At 49.4% G+C, this 20,000-nt stretch overlaps 2 protein-coding genes across 4 annotated transcripts in view; both read right to left on the minus strand.

The window, feature by feature from the left end:
* The window catches only part of arap3 (ArfGAP with RhoGAP domain, ankyrin repeat and PH domain 3), a 24,380-nt gene extending 18,976 nt beyond the window's left edge, over window positions 1-5,404 (minus strand). For 2 of the 3 annotated variants that reach the window (XR_005894696.1, XM_041048000.1), the window contains exons 1-2: window positions 4,458-5,404; window positions 3,922-4,117 (exon numbers count right to left, since the gene is read on the minus strand). The gene's annotated coding sequence lies outside the window, so the exon portion shown is untranslated. Of the gene's footprint in view, window positions 1-339; window positions 409-3,921; window positions 4,118-4,457 lie in introns of all 3 variants that reach the window. The other variant, XM_041048003.1, reaches the window with a different exon arrangement.
* A 4,526-nt stretch (window positions 5,405-9,930) lies between these two features.
* Window positions 9,931-15,393, minus strand: stard15 (StAR-related lipid transfer (START) domain containing 15). Its single transcript, XM_041048317.1, has 6 exons — window positions 15,247-15,393; window positions 12,143-12,290; window positions 11,926-12,029; window positions 10,953-11,070; window positions 10,466-10,518; window positions 9,931-10,385 (listed from the first exon to the last, which is right to left on the minus strand). Exons 1-6 carry the CDS (start codon window positions 15,391-15,393, stop codon window positions 10,170-10,172), a joined length of 786 nt encoding a protein of 261 aa, XP_040904251.1. The 3' UTR covers window positions 9,931-10,169.
* Window positions 15,394-20,000: the final 4,607 nt, after the last annotated feature.

Genomic DNA, 20,000 nt, shown 5'->3' on the forward strand with positions numbered 1-20,000 from the left:
CTCTCAGAGACACCTGAGAATGTCCCCACTTCCACTTTCCTGTCAGCGTTCGCTTTGTCTCTGAGCTCGAATACAGACGTGAAAACTCGGATTTTACTTTCACATCAGCTGCACCGAGAGAAAAGAGTCCGACTGTCAAGGAATGAATGAAGGTCGAAGCGATTTTCAGTGAGTTCATCGTTCTGTCAGTGTGCACACAGGTGTCCACAGTGTGTATGCTTAGACTGAAGACGGAGACAGGGACCTGACGTCCATCCAAATGTCTCACTCTGAGAAAAACTAATAAAATGTTGGACTGTTCCTTTAATGTGAATGAAAGCTGTGCAGGTGTGTGTTTACCTCCTGTAGCTTCATGATTCAACAGGTGTCACCTCCACCTGCCAGGGACACGCCCACACCCACACCTGGCTGCAGAAACAGGAAGTCAGTGTTTGATTCAAGCAGGGCGGAGCCTGACCAGGCCTGTCAATCACAGCAAAGGCAAAGGCACCCCTCAACACAGACGGAGAGAGAGACAGACAGAGAGAGGGACAGAGAGAGACAGAGAGAGAGGGAGTGGGAGTGGAGAGGAAGGACGAGTGGAAAAGACTGACCTTCATTCTTCACCTCCACTGAGGAGAGAGAACGACGGCACAAACAGAGGGAGGGAAAAGACAGAGAGAAGAGGGGGAGCAGAGGAAGGACAAGGGGGGGGGGGGGGGGGGGGGTGTAATAACAGTGAGGCTCTATTGTGACAAACAGAAGGCTGATTGTTCCAGAGCTGTGACTGGAACCACACACTGAGACTCACTGGGAACACTGGGAACTCTGGGTAACAGTGAACACGCACTGCAAATGGTGGATATGAAGGTGTGAGAGAGGACGTCAGGTCCACGCCTGTCCTCGCTCTCAGAAGACAGCGAGGACACTTGTCTCTGTGGTGCATTCATGTGCTGAAGGAATCTCAGACCCCAAAACTGTGAACCTCAACTCAGAGTCACATGCTGGGAAGGAAAGAGCATCACAGCAGCACATGAACACACCACACACACACACACACACACACAGACACACACTGTGTGTGTGTGTGTGTGTGTGGTGTGTGTGTGTGTGTGTGTGCAGTCCTCACAGACTGAGGACTGTGGCTGAACAGACCTGAGCTTCCTGAGAACAGACGTAAACTCTGCGGTCTGCTCCTTTATGTAATCACTGATGTCGGATCAGAACGGTTCCACAGCGAACGCAGGGCGGGCGCTGATTACATCACAGCAGTTTGTCTCAGGGAGTTTCTGAAGAGGAAGACATGTTGGTCCAACTTCCTGTCACTGTTCAGGAGAACAAGTGCTAACACGCACACATCCTGTGTGTGTGTGTGTGTGTGTGTGTGAGTGTGAGTGTGTGTGTGTGTGTGTGAGTGTGAGTGTGTATGTGAGTGTGAGTGTGTGTGTGTGAGTGTGAGTGTGTGTGTGTGTGTGAGTGTGTGTGTGTGTGTGTGTGTGTGAGTGTGAGTGTGTGTGTGTGTGTGTGTGTGTGTGAGTGTGTGTGAGTGTGTGTGTGTGTGTGAGTGTGTGTGAGTGTGAGTGTGTGTGTGTGTGAGTGTGAGTGTGTGTGTGTGTGAGTGTGTGTGTGAGTGTGTGTGTGTGTGTGTGAGTGTGAGTGTGAGTGTGTGTGTGTGTGTGAGTGTGTGTGTGTGTGTGAGTGTGTGTGTGTGTGTGTGTGTGAGTGTGAGTGTGTGTGATGTAAGTGCTGTTGTAATCGGCCTCTGAAAACACGTCTGATTGACTGACGGCCTCTGAACGCACCACCTGCCGCAGAGCCTCTGAGCAAAGCGCTGGACCCAGACCAGGCTCATCAGACAGAGCCCGGGTCAGATCCGGATCAGCTGCTGATCCAGTAACCAAGCAACGGTTTAAGCCACTGTTCAGACACAGGGTCACTTTCATTATTGATTAATCTGATTAATATTTTCTCAATCGATTTGCTCGACGACAGAAACAGAAAATCTAACAAATCAAACCTAAAACAAAAAAACAAAAACCAATAGATCACAATAACTGCTGATGATCAGCTGATCAACCGATCAGCTGATCAGCTGGTCAGAGGGAAACAGATACAAGTGACAGGAAATGGATCAAAAGCAGAGCAGAGACATGTGACCTGCTCCGACACTCAGCCCGGTCCTCAGACCTGTGAGACCTGGGACCAGAAGACAGAAATCAGGTCCACGTTAACGTTAATGAAGCCCCACTGACACTGATCACCTGTAGCTCCGATGAAATGAGCTGAAATATTGATTATTGATTGATATTGATTGTTGTGACACCGTGAAACAACAACTGGAACAAAACAACTTTCACAGCTGATTCTTGATCCAGATCCTGGATCCAGATCTGTTTCCAACACAAACAACAAACCCATCAACACGATGACGCTTTCATGTTGGTCTGAGCTACACACCTGTAACCTTTCCTGACGTTACCGACACACACACACACACACACACAGTGGAATCCACAGCAGCCGTGCCGTCCCAGCTGTAACCGCCTCGGAGGGTAATGAACCTCGGTATCTTGCCGACCACGACCTGGATCCAAAATGGATCCGGGAGACGCAGACGATGCGATCGATGGATGTGATCACCCAGCCCCTCAGAGGCGTGTCCACCTGAAGCTCTGTGTGGTGACTGGTCCTCCTCAGTGACATCACAGTGACATCACACTGAGCATTAATCGGGTTTCTTCTGAAGCTGAAACAGGAAGCTGAGTTTCCTCTTTACAGGATGTTTGTGTTGCATGTGAACGCCCAGTTTCCCGCCCTCATGAACGACTGAGTTTCCTCAGGTTGAGAATTTGTGGAGGCCGCATGTGACGGACGTGGGGGGAGAGTGGAACCCTGGCTATTGTCTGTACCTACAATTTACTGATGTTCCCTAAACGCCTCACGCGTACAGAAGACAGCTGCTCACAGAGAAGAGCGCACAGGTGAGACAGGTGAGAGGCCAGAGACCACGTCAGGTGTCATCAGGTGACCTGATGGAAGATTTTATCTAACAGGTCTCAGTCCTGATCCAGGTCTGGGCCACAGACAGCATCAGGACCGTGTCAGGTGTAAGTGTGAGAGGTTCAGGGTCTGCATGGACTGAGAAGAACCGGCTGAAGACCACGTCCCTGAGCTGGTTCTGGGTCTTCAGTCCTCTCTGCTGGTTTACTGTGGTCTGCGTCAGAGGGACCATCATCGGTTTACTGTGCACGTCTTCGTTCATCATGTGCAGGTGGCTCAGGTGAGTTTACCTGAGCAGCAGGAAGTGTCACATTTTCGTCAGGAAAAAAGACATTTCCACCTTAATGCAATGCATGCTGGGAAGTGTGTGCACACGAGCAAACAGTGATTCTGACCGAAGACCCGGAATCAACAGACGCCTTTCCCAGATCTGAGTCTCAGCCGGGTCCCAGTTGGACCTGCAGAGACCTCCAGCTCCACCCTGCTGGGAGCTCACCAGTACAACCAGCAGAGACTCACCTGCACCCACAGTCTGAGGATCCAAACCTGCGACCTGTGGCTGAGAAACACCTGAGCCTCAAACTGAAGCGTCAGAGTCAGAGAGAGGTCTCAGGGACAGGACGGGACAGGACCCTACAGGACACGTCCCTCTCTGAGTCTCTGTCTCTGAACAATTCATCTCTCTCTCTCTCTCTCTCTCTCTCTCTCTCTCTCTCTCTCTGACGCATCGAGTCCACTTTGCGCCAAAACTCGCTTTTTGCGTCAGAAACCGCGCAGACTGAAACAACAAGAGAACTCGGAGACCCGGGACAGTTAGAGGACTGAGGAGTTCAAACAGCGGGACGAGCTGCTTCCTGCAGGACTCACCCAAACGGACAGGACCCTCCGCTCACATCGGATCTGCTCTCAGTCTCAGTAAAATACAGATTTAAAGTGTCTCACCTCTGACCCGCTCTGCTTTCTGGTCTCTGTCCCGGTCTCTGTCCTGGTCTCGGAGGCTTCTGCGGCTTCCTGTCCCGGGAAATAATCCAGTACAGTCCGGAGCAGGTTTCGGTCAGACTGGGAGCTCTGGGAGGAGAAACTCAGCTCTGATCTGAAGTGTCAGGTCACACTGAACAACCACCGCCGCGGCTTCCGGCTGCGAATTTCAAAATAAATGCGGGGAGCTAGAGGAACAGATACTGCATCCGGCTAGTACATTGGTTTTCAAATTAAAATCCGCAATTAAGTAAATAAGCAAAATCTGCCACAAACAATCAATATTATGAATAATAATACAACATAATAACATTATATTGTGCAATTATACAATTATTATCATAATGAGAGCTAATAATTCAGAATAATTTCCTTATTTGATGGATAAATGTAAAAAAATTAAATAGAAGCACTTTCAAACATGAATAAAATAAATAATGTCCCACAATCAAATTAGTAATCAGCAATAAAACAATAATAACATTTTGAAATGTCCTCACTTGATGATAGGCACAGGTTGATCCATCAGTGGTGGAACAGGCTGGTTAAATATCATCATGGTGATAAAGATTCAAAGATCAAATCAAAAATGAATGAGACTCAAACCAACAAAAATAAAGGAGATGAAATTAAAAGCAGCAGAGGTGGAATGAGATTCTGTGAAAGATGTTAAGCTTCCAGATGCTGGAAGAGTCAATTCTCCATAATCAATGAAGGGAAACAGGATTCTACTCTTTTCATTAGGTGACTGATTTAAAGAGAATCTCAGTTCCTCTGTGTGGACCCTCTTCTTTGACCTGCTGTACGAGGATGGAGGACTGATGTGAACTGAGCGAACGACAGGTCCACACTTCAACCAAGTCAGTTTTACTTCCATAGAACTGACTCTGAACAGAAGTTACCTCAGGTCACTTTTCATACAGAGCAGGTTCAGAGCAAACTGTAGAATATGATCCACAGAGAGCAGAGCTAACGATAATAAGACTAATCACAGGACTGAAACATGGAGAGGGGGTCTGAGTCCCAGCAGAGGAGCCTGAGAGCTGAAGGATCCTGACTCCTTTGGAGACTCCAGGAACCACAGTAAGGCTGAGCTCTGGGAGCACAGTGTTCTAATGGGGTAACTGGGAACTATGAGCTCCTTCAGATCTGATGGTGTCTGACCACTGACTTTTGTTGTGGTGCTCTGCATTTTTATTCGGTTTTTATGAATAACTCCTCTTCAGTTTACTCTTTAACAAATGTAGGTTGGGGGGCAGACAGTCTCTGTGGGGGGTATGAACCGCGAGCTTCATTCAGACAGTCACCTGGAGCTTCCGGGGGGCTGGGAGCAGGTACTGGGGGCAGGCTAACTACTGCAGCTAACGACTGGGTTTCTCATTCACCGAGCGTCGCCTCCATCACTGCAAATAAACTACATCAGTTACATTTAGCGCTGTCACTGGAGGAGACAGAGGAACCTACGACACCGAGCAGGAGCTACCGCTAGCTGCTACGCTAAAGTAACTAGCTGCTGAGCTAAAGTAACTAGCCGCTACGCTAAAGTAACTAGCCGCTGCGCTAAAGTAACTAGCCGCTGCGCTAAAGTAACTAGCCGCTGAGCTAAAGTAACTAGCTGCTGAGCTAAAGTAACTAGCCGCTACGCTAAAGTAACTAGCCGCTGCGCTAAAGTAACTAGCCGCTACGCTAAAGTAACTAGCCGCTGCGCTAAAGTAACTAGCCGCTGCGCTAAAGTAACTAGCCGCTACGCTAAAGTAACTAGCTGCTACGCTAAAGTAACGAGCTGAACTGAACAGCGTGTAACTGACAGCTGAAAGTTTTTAAAGAGAAAGTCGTTAAAGAGAGAAAGAAAGAGAGAAAGGTCTGGAGCTCCGCGGCAGGATAATTCAAACATTCAGCCGCTGAACAGAAGGAAACAGCGAAGTTTGACTGAGAGAAGACATAGCAACCGGAAGTGACACAGTACGTTACCTCAGCACGTCAGCACGTCAGGTGCTGAGAGGGGACTCGGACTCGTAGTAACAATGAGCTCTCCCTGAGATCAGCTTCTTCTTCTGTGGTGACAGCACCTGGACCGGTAACACCTCTTATCGGAGGAGCGCGCTGACTCCGGTTACCTCATCCATAACTGTGCTTTACCTTTAACCACCGTGTGCACGTGACCCTGCCTCACCTGGAAATCACCTTTGCCAAATAAGAGTCGTAGTTGTTCTGAACCTTTGTACAACATCTCAGACACACACCTACAGACACACACACACACTCCTACAGACACACACCTACACACACACACACACACACACACCTACAGACACACACACTCCTACAGACACACACTCAGACAGACACACACCTACACACACACACTCAGACACACACCTACAGACACACACCTACACACACACACACACACACACACTCCTACAGACACACACCTACACACACACTCCTACAGACACACACTCAGACAGACACACACCTACACACACACACTCAGACACACACCGTGTTGCTGTTTTTCAGCATTGTGTTATTTAAATTCTGTCCGTGCCGTCACCTCTGTCCTCTCACACTCAGTCCTTTTTCTAAAATAAGGTTAGTTCTGGTATCAGACCAGGGACGGTCCAGGGTGGTCCCTGCCCTCTGACCACAGGCGAAGGTTCAGCAGGACCTGGACCTGTAAAGGAAGACATGAGTGTGAGTTCTTCAGTGCAGCAGTGAGGAAGTCCTCGGCGTACACTGCGTCCTGTCCTCTGAGAGCAGTAAGAAGCTGGACAGCGGTGGAGTTTCCTCCTCGCTGCCCAAACAACAATCAGAGCCCTGCAGACAGGAAACAGGAAGAGCCTGAGACAACACAGAGGCGAGAGGATCCGGAGCCCAGCTGCATTGTTCAGTCGCACACAGCGTTTCCCTCAGCACCGCAGGAAAAACAAGCCGAGCAGCTGCCGCTCCAACTCTCAGCCTGTCCAAAGGGTTCAGAGTGAAGACGGTCGTGGACGACCTGCAGACGTCCTCTGTCTGTCCACGGGACCTCTGGAGAGACTCTACTCTTTATCATTTAGAGCAGAGGTGTCCAAACTGTCCCACAGAGGACCGTGTGGCTGCAGGTTATTGTTCCAACCGAGCAGCAGCACACCTGACTGGACTCATTCAATCAGCTGATCTCAGTGTTCAGACAGCTGATTGGTCAGAATGTGTCCTCTTCATTGGCTGCAACAAAAACCTGCGGCCACACGTCCCTCTGTGGGACAGTTTGGACACCCCTGATTTAGAGGATAATGGAGGAGTCCTCCACGGTCTGTGAGAGCTCAGACACCCTGAGGACATCACACCTGGTCCCCACCCTCGTGTCTTTGACTTGTTCAGACACTGTTAGCTATAGCGCCACCATGTGGTGTGGTATGAGAATAACCCTGGACTCCTCAGGGATCCACACAGGTAATCACATGATGCTCAGGAACTTCACAGGGCCCAACTTTAAAGTCTTCAGTTTGACGACTGAGTGTCCTGAGAACTGTGCCTCTGTTTCACACATTCACACATTCACACATTCATAAAACACATGGATGAAAGCAGAGCAGAGGCCGGAGCTCAGTGTACCGTCCTGGTTCTGCTGCTGGATGAAATCGTTCAGTTTGAACGGCAGAATCAGCCGTTACACTTTCATCACTTCACCGATTAAAGCCAGAATCTGTTTGTCTGTGGGAGAGACGCTCGACCTGGAGCCTGGAGCGGCCGGCCTGTGGAGGAGGACGAGGACGAGCGGCCGGCCTGTGGACGAGGACGAGCTTCACCTGGACTCAGTAGGTTTGCTTCTCCTCCTCACAGCATTCAGGTTCTTTCATCTCCTTCATGTTCAGGATGTAATGAAGTATTTGTCCACTGGGGGACGCTGCAGACTCACACACAGATCTGCTGATGAGACACCTGATTTCTTTTCACTGCACTAAAATATCAACAGTCCAACTGAAAACCCGAAACCTGGAGGATCCTTCATAACACTCACAGCTCAGCGCTGTCACTGAGTCAGCATCAGCTGATTCAAGCTAAAGGAAACAATGTGTGTGTGAGTGAGTGTGTGTGAGTGTGTGTGTGTGAGTGTGTGTGAGTGTGTGTGAGTGAGTGTGTGTGAGTGTGTGTGTGTGAGTGTGTGTGAGTGTGTGTGTGTGTGTGTGAGTGTGTGAGTGAGTGTGTGTGAGTGTGTGTGTGTGAGTGTGTGTGAGTGTGTGTGTGAGTGTGTGTGTGTGTGTGTGAGTGTGTGAGTGTGTGTGAGTGTGTGTGAGTGTGAGTGAGTGTGTGTGTGTGAGTGTGTGTGAGTGAGTGTGTGTGAGTGTGTGTGAGTGAGTGTGTGAGTGTGTGAGTGTGTGTGAGTGAGTGTGTGTGAGTGTGTGTGTGAGTGTGTGAGTGTGTGTGGGTGAGTGTGTGTGAGTGTGTGTGAGTGTGTGTGTGTGAGTGTGTGTGAGTGAGTGTGTGTGAGTGTGTGTGTGAGTGTGTGAGTGTGTGTGGGTGAGTGTGTGTGAGTGTGTGTGTGTGTGTGAGTGTGTGTGAGTGTGTGTGAGTGTGAGTGAGTGTGTGTGTGTGAGTGTGTGTGAGTGAGTGTGTGTGAGTGTGTGTGTGAGTGTGTGAGTGTGTGTGGGTGAGTGTGTGTGAGTGTGTGTGTGTGTGTGAGTGTGTGTGAGTGTGTGTGTGAGTGTGAGTGTGAGTGAGTGTGTGTGTGTGAGTGTGTGTGAGTGAGTGTGAGTGAGTGAGTGTGTGAGTGTGTGTGTGTGAGTGTGAGTGAGTGAGTGTGTGAGTGTGTGTGAGTGTGAGTGAGTGAGTGTGTGTGTGTGAGTGTGAGTGAGTGAGTGTGTGAGTGTGTGTGTGTGTGAGTGTGAGTGAGTGAGTGTGTGAGTGTGTGTGAGTGTATGTGAGTGTGTGTGAGTGTGAGTGAGTGTGTGTGTGTGTGTGTGTGTGTGTGTGTGTGTGTGACTGTGTGTGTGTGTGAATGTGTGTGTGTGTGTGTGTGTGTGTGAGTGTGTGAGTGTGTGTGTGTGTGTGTGTGTGTGGAACATGGGACCAGACTGAAGACCAGCAGCTCAGACCCTCAGCTCTCTCAGCTCTCTCAGCCTGTGTCTGGGTGCTGGCTGCTCTCTCTGAACTTCTGGTCACATGACCAGGGTGAAGCTGACCTCAGATCAGACCAGGAACAGACCTGTGAGAGTGAAAGGCTTAAAATGACATAAGGAACTGATTTGAAAGCAGTTTTATTGAGTTCTTGCTCAGGTTGGACTCACGTCCAGCTGAAGAATTGAGACAAACAGGAAGAAACAAATATCAGAAAACAAATAAAATAAAGAGCAGGATGCATCAAAGCGTCTGTTCCGATCAGGAACCACAGAGAACCACAGAGAACCACAGAGAACCGATGGTGTCACACGAGCAGAGGACGCGGTGCTGATCTTTACACCTGCCACGTCTCACAGGCTCTAACAGACCAGGACCCGGATTCATCAAACCCTGAAGAGCCAAAGTGGACAATTCAAAGTAAACTAAGACTCTGCACCTGAGCTCCACTCTCACAGGTGTTCTCACTCCTGTTACCTGGTTAGACGTCTTCCTCCAGACTCTGAGGACAGACTGTTTGACTGAGGACAGCTGGTAAATGTCGTAACAAGAGAACACGTGTTCATTCGCTGTTCACACCATGAGAAACGGAGACTCACGAACATTGGACATAACATCACACATCTGGACGTTTGACTTTATCGTCCCTTGTTGATTTTTTATTTATTGACGGCAGTGAAATGTTCCTAATGTCTCATGTTGTACAGGATGTCCTCTGACTGTAGCAGTTTGGTGACCTCACTCCCCTCACCTTTAACCTGAGCAGAACACCTGGAAACACCTGTGAGGGTGTGCAGAGCCTTTACCCATGGCCGCCACAGTTACCTCACCTGAACCAGGTGGTTTCTGTTCTCACTGAACCGAGCCTGGACTCAGAGCTGATGCTCGACGGCACAATGAGCACAGACACTGTGGAAGACATTTTCCTGTTGGACCAAACAAACGAGCTGCAGACAGAAACCGGATCGTCTCCCTCACTGGTCCGAGTCTGATCAGTCTCACACTTCCGTTTTCCTGCGTGGGATCAATAAAGTTTATCTCGTCAAACAAAACAACAAACAGTAAAGCAGAGAGAAAGCAGAGGTTACGCTGTGAGTCTGTGCGGGTGTTTAAGTCTCTTCGTCCTCGCTGTGAGGCGTCTTCTCCTCGCTCACGCCGCTCTCGTCTATGTTCTCCAGAGAGTCGGCTCGCTGCACCGTCAGCTCCGACACGCTGATGCACGGCAGCGTGTTCTGCTCCGGGAACATCCACGGCTTCAGGTTCGGGTTGTGCTTCCTCTTCCACTCCGGATACTTCAGAGACGCCTTGTAGATCTTCCTCATGGCCTGAGAGGACAGAGACACCGTGAGACAAAGAGCCAGGTCCTTTCTGTTCATATGTGTCTCATAGACAGAGATGATTTTACCTTTGGAGCCACAAACTGAGACACTCTGTTCACCACCCACTTTGGTAAAGAACCTGCGGACAGAGAGGACGAGACGGGACATGACTGTGAGGGTGAGGTCTTACCTCTGTCTTTGTGAGGACCAGTGTGAGACGGGACATGTCCTTAGAAAAAGTGCACATTTAGGACCATTGAAAGGCAGGGTGGGACATTACAGCAGGACATTTTGGAAAAGGAGGACTTTTATTAAAGTGAGGACATTTCTGATAGGACATGTTAGGAAACACACACACACACAGAGGAATACTGGGTTTACTGGTGATTTACTGGCTGATGGACTGCTCTCTGTCCCACAGTGTCTCTCTTCATACATGCACACCTGAACTTCCAGGTGCACCTACCATCACTAACAGTACAGCTCAGCTGGACCACAGCGTCTGACTGCTGGAGATCAGGGTGTATGCTGCGTTTAAAGACTGTTGTAAAGGTCAGGTTTTGTGTCCCTCACCTCTGGGGTCCACCTGGGTCAGGTAGTAGAGGGTGGAGCAGTTGGCTCCGTTGGACTGGATCAGGTATCCGGTCAGCAGGGACACGGCTCGGACGTAGTCCTTCTTAGGAGGATGTTCCTGTACAGAGACAGAAGACAACACGTTCCACTCTTCAGTTTAAAGGGTCAGTTCACTGTTTTCATCCCAACCTGCTGGACATAAACCTCACATGTGTCCTCCCCACCTCCTCTGGTTTGGGTCCCAACTTTACACCTGTACACCTGTTGTTTTTCAAGTCTAACCTGGACAAACAAGACTCACACAGATCCAGGGACACATGTATGTCCTCAGAAAGAGAACCAGAAGTTTAAAGTTCTCTGGGTAACCCCCTCAGACCTGAAACCAGAAGTCACAAGCAGTCTTCGTCTGCGTCTTCAGGCTTCGTCTTCAGGCTCCTGTCCCCTCCGTCTCACTCTGTTATGGGCTGATGCGTCAGCATTTTGTTTGGAATGAATCTTTACGTGACCACTCTGACGCTCGCTGGTCCTCACACCCGTGAGCCTGGGACGGTCACAGCCGTCCGCTGCCGTGTGAGCGCTCGTAGTGAATATAACTTCACAGCCTCAGCGTCCCACTGAGCTCACTCTGGAAACCACTGACACTAATGGTCACACCAGTTTGTCTCAGGATGTACTGACGTTGCTTTGGTCAGTAGGTGAACAGAGGAGTGAAGCATTCTCTTAAATTGTCTTAACTGCACTCTTTATTTTACTATTTTCTATTTTTCTGCTCCAGTGTTCTAATATATTGCTTTTATTCTATTATTTATGGTTTTAATGTAATCTGTAAAGCACTATGAATTACCTTGTGTGCGAACGGTGGTGTAGAAATAAACCTTGCCTTACGTTACGTTTCTGTCTCACACACAGAATAACGTTCACGTCAGCAGGAAAGCTGACGCGTCAGAGACGAAGCTCGGAGGTGAAATCTCACCGGGTGTTTGACGGAGTAGTTGATGATCAGGTAGTCGTTCCCGAGAGGAAGCCAAGACCTCATGGTCACAAAGTCTCTGTTCTTCAGAGGGGTTGGACATCTCCCTGCAAACACACACACACATACACACACAGAAATGAAGGAACACACTGTGGAACCATCACAGGCCACAGGCTGCTGACTGAGCAGTTTTACTGGGAGGTGGAGATGAACTGACAGGAGTAATATCCAACGTCTGCGTTGACGGTCAGACGGCCGATGTCATACGTGTCGATCATGTTGGTGTCCCACTTCCTGCGGTAGCTGGTGTCGTGTAGGACATCGTACAGTGTCTCTGCCGTCACGTCTTTACACACTATCCTCATCTGGGAGACAAACAGAGAGGACGGTGGGTTATTACTGAACCAGGGCTGATCTATGCATTTAGTCTGTGGCACATTCACGTCTGTCTCACACTCACAGCGCTGGAACATGACAACATGTACAATCCACACAGAGCGGCACCAGCTGACACTGACACACAACAAGGCCACGCAGCTATAACAGGCAGGACGTCCGTCAAAGAGCAGCCAAACCATCTCCTCTCTGTGCCTTGCTCAGAGGCACCGGAGCAGCAGAGCTGCCTCCTGACATTCCAGTGGTCGACCCTCAGGTCAGCAGAGAAGCAGCAGCCTCTGAGTCAGTGACGCTGAGAAGTTTCCTCCACTGAACCTGAATCTTGCTGTTTGAACTTCTTCAAACTTTTCTATATTGTACATTCTATCGTATATATTCACTAACAAAGCAGCCGGCCGCTCGGACTCTGTGCTGTTTGACTCAGTCCTGCTGTCTGCACGAAACAATATACATCTGAGGTGAGATGTGCTTGTTGTTGAGAGCCAACAGCTGGACAGATGGACAGACAGACAGACAGAGAGACAGGCAGACAGACAGACAGACAAGCAGACAGACAGACAGACAGACACAGACAGACAGACAGGTGACCTTCCTTCTTCCCTGTCAGAGTTTAGTGGACGTCATGTGAGACGGAGTCTTACTGTAGGACGTCACTTTTTTCCACTGCTGTGATCTTACAGGAGCTGCAGTCATCAGATGCTGTAAAATGCTCCATGTAACTCAATCAGCACGGCTCTGCTGCCACCTTAATCATTCATAAAGTCCCGAGCTTCACGTCTTTGTCCGTCCGTCACTCACCACTGGGCCCTGCATCTCCTCTTCAGTCTCTCTGTAGTTTGCATTTTTAATGCCCTGATCCACAGCAGCAATAACTGGGGTAAAAAAAAGAGGTGAGGTGCAAGAAGTGTTGAAGTGAGAGATCAGACGATGATCTGAAGTCAGAGAAAGGCCAAGTCAGGTCAGATCCACGGATACTTCACCAAATCAGTCAGTCCCACAGAGCAGGTCTACACCTGTGCTGCTGTACAGCTGATAACAAGTCAGGAAGGAAGGAAGGAAGGAAGGAAGGACGGAAGGAAGGAAGGAAGCGCTGAACTCTTTATGTCTCCTCACTGATCTGACAGCAGCTGGTACATTTACAGACAAATGACTTGGATTCAGTGTCATTCTTGGTCTGATCAGGCAGCTCTGTTTCCAAACAGAGGTCAAACAGAGGTCACGGCGACACCCGTGACCTAAACATCTCGTCGTTCTCTCAGCTCTGAAGGCTCCAAAACACTGAGTCTCATCAGTTCACTGAGGCTAACAGTTAGCTGACAGTTAGCTGAGGCTAACAGTTCCATGAGGCTAACAGTTAGCTGACAGTTAGCTGAGGTGAACAGTTTTGCTGAGGCTAACAGTTAGCTGACAGTTAGCTGAGGTGAACAGTTTTGCTGAGGCTAACAGTTCCATGAGGCTAACAGTTAGCTGAGGCTAACAGTTAGCTGGTTGACCAGCCAGCAGCCTCTCACACACACACTCAGTAGGTAAAGTCAGTGCACGTCTCCTAATGTCCAGGCTAAATTCAGAAACTCTCTGCTTTGTGCACAGAGTGATTACGAAAGGTGACAGGTGAGCGTACCTGCTGATCAGCTGATCTCTTCTGTCACCTGGACTGTGAGTGGACAGTCACAGAGAAACGGCATCAACCTGAAACCATAGAAGTGAGGAGGACACGTCGCTCGTCATCGCCATGACTACAGCTCCAACATTTAGAGTATTTCCCTCTGAAATGTAGAGGAGGGAAACTTTAAAGTCTCCAAACTGGAAATGGTCCAGTAAGGTATCAGCACCTCTGAACGGGTCTGTCTTACTGTCTCTGTCCTGTCTCTGATCTCTCCTCTGTCTCCCAGCTCTGCCGCCGGTTGGACGCCTCCTCAGGTTTCCCTCCGTTACTTTTTCCTTTCCGCTCTGAATTTTTCAGCACGCTGACGCAGAGCAACAGTTTGCTTTTCCTCCTGCGGGAGGTCGAGCTGTTTACAACCTCTGATCAGCTGTTACACATGTAGGTCACAGAAACTGCCGAGGTGCCGCTCAGCAAGGCACCGACACACCTCCCGCCTCGGTCTGTGCTCCGGCGTGTCCTCCAACAGCTGTCACACAGTGTCTTCACAGTGTTTCACTGCTTTCATTCATCCCAGTTAAAGCAGCTGTTGCAAGGTGATGAGCATTCAGACTAAACGACAACCCGTAAACAAAAACCAGCTGCAGCCAGAGGTTATTCTCATCGAGCCGCAGGCTTCGTCCCATCAAAGATCAGTGAACATTTATATATATTATTATATTATCGTTATTATCATGTAACAAGCTACGAGATTCAAAGAGCTGCAGTTTACTACAATGAATGGATCATCAGAGCAGCTCACTGACTGGTTAAAGATGAATGAATGATAATAAGGAGAGGACCCAGAACAGAACCCTGTGGAACGCCACGCCATGCGAGGAGTGACCGTGGATTATTCCCCCACCAACACTGTACAGCTGAAAGTCTTATTTGACTAATTAATCAAATTAATTAGTTGATTGACAGAAAATTAACTGACAACTTAAACACAAAATCCACTGATCAATCAACCAACCAATCAATCAATCAATCAATCAATCAATCAATCAATCAATCAATCAATCAATCAATCAATCAATCACCAAACAACATCATTCGGCCTTTGCCTGTTCACTGTGTTGTTAGGTTTTGTCCCGGCACACCTGACGCCCTCAGCCGGTTCCCTGACTCTCAGCTGAGCTTTGACCTGAGTCCCTGTCCTCAGGTGGAGATGCTCGTTTCGGACACGGTTCCAGGGAGAGGGACGCAGGGTGGGAAAGCGTGCGGTGCACCTTTCTGTTTGCAGTGTGTGTGTGTGTGTGAGTGTGTGTGTGATCCCTCACCTTGAGTTTCTGGACCGTCCTGCTCTCCTCCTCCCGGCACCACACCGTCACCCCCCCCTTGTTGTAGCGGCTCATCCATCCGTCAAGACTCAGACACTGGTCTTTGAACGAAGAGAAGTCCGAGTCGTCCGGGATCTGCACTGGCATCTCTGCTCCCGGAATGTCCCGATGTCCCACAGTAAACCAGAGGACTAAAGAGTGAGACGAAGGTGGAAGAGGCGGAGCCGAGCCGCACACACACGCACACGCATGCACGCGCACACACACACACACACACACACACACACACACACACACACACACACACACAGTGGCAAAAGTCTTCAACAGAACTAACGGAACAAAGACACGATCCAGCAGCAGCTGTTATTGGCTCAGGTGTCTCCTGTCTGTCACCTGCGGACCTCTGCTCCTCCCACTGACCCTGAGTCCTGCACAGATGGGTCAGAAACAGAAGAGCTCTCACTCTGAGGTGAGACCTGCAGCCTCAGGTCCGGATCATGGATCCTCTGGGCACACCCACTGTCCTCTGCCCCTGGACATGGAACAGGTAACAGAGGGACTCATCGTCTTAACAGACCGTCTTTGGTCTCATGTTGTCTCTGAAGATGCTGCCTTCAGGGGCTCCTGTAAATGTGAAGATCCCAGAGAGAAAAAGAACTTTCTCAGAAGGTTAAAGGTCACGGTGATGTGAGCTCAGCTCAGCGTGCTGAGTTTATGATCCACTTCCACCTGAAGCCCGGGAAACATTCAGTTAAATAACGGTTAGTGTACGAACTGATCATTTTACTGTGAATGCTTCTAATGAAGCGTCACAAACTTCACACTCAAACCTTCCACGTAAAACTGTGATCTGATTTTTCATGAACTGGAAACAACAGTGACGAGTCTGATTCAGTTCTTCTTCTTTGACTGTGGAAACACAAACCATCTGAGCTGAGTCACGGGCTTTCAGACGGCACCTGAATGCATCAGTAACAGAAACTGATACCTGTTGTTCAGGTAGAGCAGTGGGTGGAGAGCGCTGAGTGACACTGATGGTCAGGAGATCAGGTATCAGCGGTGTTTTGTTTCCATCACTGTAACAGTGTCTGTGATGGACTCAGATACTCACAGAAGAAGAAGAGAAGCTTCCAGAAGAAGCTGGACCTCAGCTGAGGTTCAGCTTCTTTCCTCCACATAGACAAACCAGAGCTGGTGTCAGACACTCTGAAGTGTAAACCAGCTCGTGTTTCCTGGAGCTTTCGTTAAATCAAAGTGCAGCTGATCCTGAGTCAGTCTGATCCTGAGTCAGTCTGATCCTGAGTCAGTCTGATCCTGAGTCAGTCTGAGCCACAGTCCTGTGGAAAATCCTCCGTCACGAAGGGCCAGATGTTTGAGTTCAAACCGAGCTCAGGTGCTGCTGGTTTGACTGCAATCGCTCTGGAGGATGTGGTTTGTGGTGATGATGAACTAAAACAGTTCAGGTCTGAATGTCCCGCGTCCTCTGTGTCCTCCTTCAGCAGGAGACTCGTGTCTGTCCTCCACCAGCAGAGGGAGCTCTGCACACTGAGACCTGAGCGTGTGTGTGTGTGTGTGTGTATGTGTGTGTACTCTTCACACTCCTCTGTGAAGTCCTGACATCAGTGAGTGAAATCTGCTCTTTCCTCCCTGCTGGTGACCTTTGACCTCTGGGAACATCTGCTGGAAACCTGAACTGGTCCTGAACACAAAGCAGCTCTGTGTGTTACACGCCATCTGCTGCACGCACACGCACACACACACACGCACACACACACACACAGACCAGCTCCTCCAGTTTAGTGGTTCTGGTTCTTCACTGGAGTTTTTCCAGTCCACAGACTTTCAGCTGGAGGAGAAACATGATCTGTCCATGATGAATTCTTCATGTTGTTATTAATGAACTAATGAATTTCTTCTGTCACTTTCTCTCGTGGAATCAAATGAATGAGCAGGTTCTCCGAGCTTTGATCTTCTCACTGTGATTAAACAGCATCAGTGAGTTAAAGTCTGATCTGAACATCACACAGAAACACAGAAGAAGAAACGACGTGTTAAACAGCAGGTTTTACAGAAGGATCGTCTGTGATGTGAAGGACGAGTGAATGAAGACATGAAAACCAGCGGAACGGCCCTTTAACCAACTGCTAACCTGGTTAATGTACAGAGTCACTGACACTTCACCTGTCTGCTGCTCTGTTCACTGACTGGTGGCAGACTGGTTGCTGACTGGTCGCTGACTGGTCGCAGACTGGTCGCTGACTGGTGGCAGACTGGTGGCTGACTGATGGCAGACTGGTGGCAGACTGGTGGCTGAGGGTCGGAGGGAGCAGATTCAGGTCACTCGTAGCTGTTAGCCGTTAGCATAAAGAACTTCAGGTGCCAGGTTTAAGCAGGTTTAATGTTTATATTTCATCATTGTTGACCTTCCAGTCGCTCTGACACCAGTTTCCTGCTCTAAACTGACGATGGTGAAACTGGTTTCAGGTGTAAAAGCTGCAGAAACACCTGGTGACGTTCGGACAGAGTGGAGCTCCGGCTGCTGCAGGTTGTCGTCCGTCTGATGAAGGATTTCTGAGCCAGCAGATGTTTCAGTGCTGCACAAACCACAGACAGTGACACCGACACAAACCTGCAGGGAGCTGATATGAGCCAGTGCCTCAGGCTCTGATGAAGACCTCGACCCGGACTCTGAGCAGTCTCCCTGTCTGGACTCTTAGTTTTGGGCGTGTCAGCACCAGAATGTGAAAAAGGTGAAATGGACTGTAAAGTGAAGTCAGACCCTGAGAGATTCCTCACTTCACTTCACACACACTCAGATGTTTAAAGGCTTCTCACTCACTGCACAGTTCATTTACACACAACGTGAGTCCTGCTGTTACAGACCTGCACCAGGAACAACACAGAACCTGATCCAGAGGGTGGCTCCCCGGATCCGGACTGAACGGGCTCCGCTGAGGGCTGAGGCTGATGCGGCGGTGCAGATGAAGAAGCTCAGTGTTGACGTCTCTGCACACAGAGGACGGAGAAAATCTAAACAGAACAGAACCAGCGATGAGTTCACTGACCACTGTGTTTAAAGATGGACGAAGCTCGTGTGACTCAGCTGAGCGTTTGGCAGCTCGCCGTCCTTCTGCCGAACCAACAGGCTGCGTCTGCAGCAGCTGCAGCTGTGTCCTGTAGAGTTTCTGACCAATCCAACATTTATCACATGTCCAACACTGAACGTGGCTCTGAGCCGCGTCTCCTGCAGAGCTCTGAGAGAAAATCAGCTGCTGAGGGAAATCAGTCACACTGTGTTCAGGGAGTCCTCACCCTGATGGACTGAAGGCAGGACTCTTACACACAGAGTTAGAGGAAGGTCTCACCTGATTCGACTGAGACAGACTGTTGGACATTATCTTCAGAGGGAGAACTGTGGATTCAGTGATGGAGGAGTCAGTGTGTGAGGACCAGAGTCACAGTGTCCTCAGACCAGCCCACACAGTCCTCAGACCAGCCACAGTGTCCTCAGACCAGCCACACAGTCCTCAGACCAGCCACAGTGTCCTCAGACCAGCCACACAGTCCTCAGACCAGCCACAGAGTCCTCAGACCAGCCACAGTGTCCTCAGACCAGCCCACACAGTCCTCAGACCAGCCACAGTGTCCTCAGACCAGCCACACAGTCCTCAGACCGGCTGTCCAGAACAAAGAGGACATATATTTCATGTCCTGGATGATGTGTGGGACACCTCCTGTCTGCATGAAGTCAAACCTGTAAATGATGGGATTCTTCATGTTTCAGACTCGGAGCAGCTGCACTGAACCTCCTGCTGAGACTCATCCCCAGACCTTCGTCTCTTTGTGTCTCACGCTCAGAGAGATGACTTCATCTCTCCAGGAGACACTTCATGTCTTCAGTCTGCCTCTTTGACCTCGTACAGTCAGCCCACGCCGTCTCTCTGTGCTGAGGCAGGGCTGAATATGTTCCATCTAAGCTGATGACACCCACGCTTATCTTACAGTGAAGCCTGCTTTGTGCTGAGTTTGGCTTAAAGAGCTAATGTTGCTGATTTTCACTGAGCTAAATGTTGAGATGACACGATGGAGACTGTGCCCGTCGATGAAAACATGTTTACATATTTACTGAACACAGAGAAACTCAGGCAGATCTGAAAAGTTCCTCCTCACTGAAAACTTCCCTCAGCAAAGTCAAGTTTTTCTTACATTTGATTCGTCGTCACTTTTTATTGGATGCTTTTATTTTTAAACTTTTTAAACACTTGTATGTCACAGAGTGTGTGTGTCTGTGTCTGTGTGTGTGTGTGTGTCAGGTAAAGCAGCAGCTGACTCCTCAGACCTCCTCAGACTCTGAAGTGTCCTGGAGCCGCAGACATTCAGGAAGTTTCCATGTTTGTGTTTGTTTATGTCTTCGCCTCCAGCTTTGGGTTTTCGTGGTCTTGAACGCAGCACAGTGTCACAGCTGGCTTTCATTTACCAGATGTCAGATTTTATCAGTGGCACATGAAAGCAGCAGGAACAGTCTCTCTGCAGGAATCCGACATCGACCTCATCGGCTCCTTCTTCTCAGTGAAACACTGGAAAGATCTAATCAGCTCAGCCGAGGACACGAGGGCTGGATCAGAGGACGCTTTGTTGCCGTCTCTGCTCCTCCTCTCCTCTGATCCGGACTCGGTGCTGTCTGAGGTTTCAGGATCATCAGTTTAAACTCCAGCTGAACACTCCTGCTCTGATCTGACCCCCCAGGCCCC

This window comes from Toxotes jaculatrix, chromosome 10 (genome assembly GCF_017976425.1).
Source record: "Toxotes jaculatrix isolate fToxJac2 chromosome 10, fToxJac2.pri, whole genome shotgun sequence".
Lineage (NCBI taxonomy): Eukaryota > Metazoa > Chordata > Actinopteri > Toxotidae > Toxotes > Toxotes jaculatrix.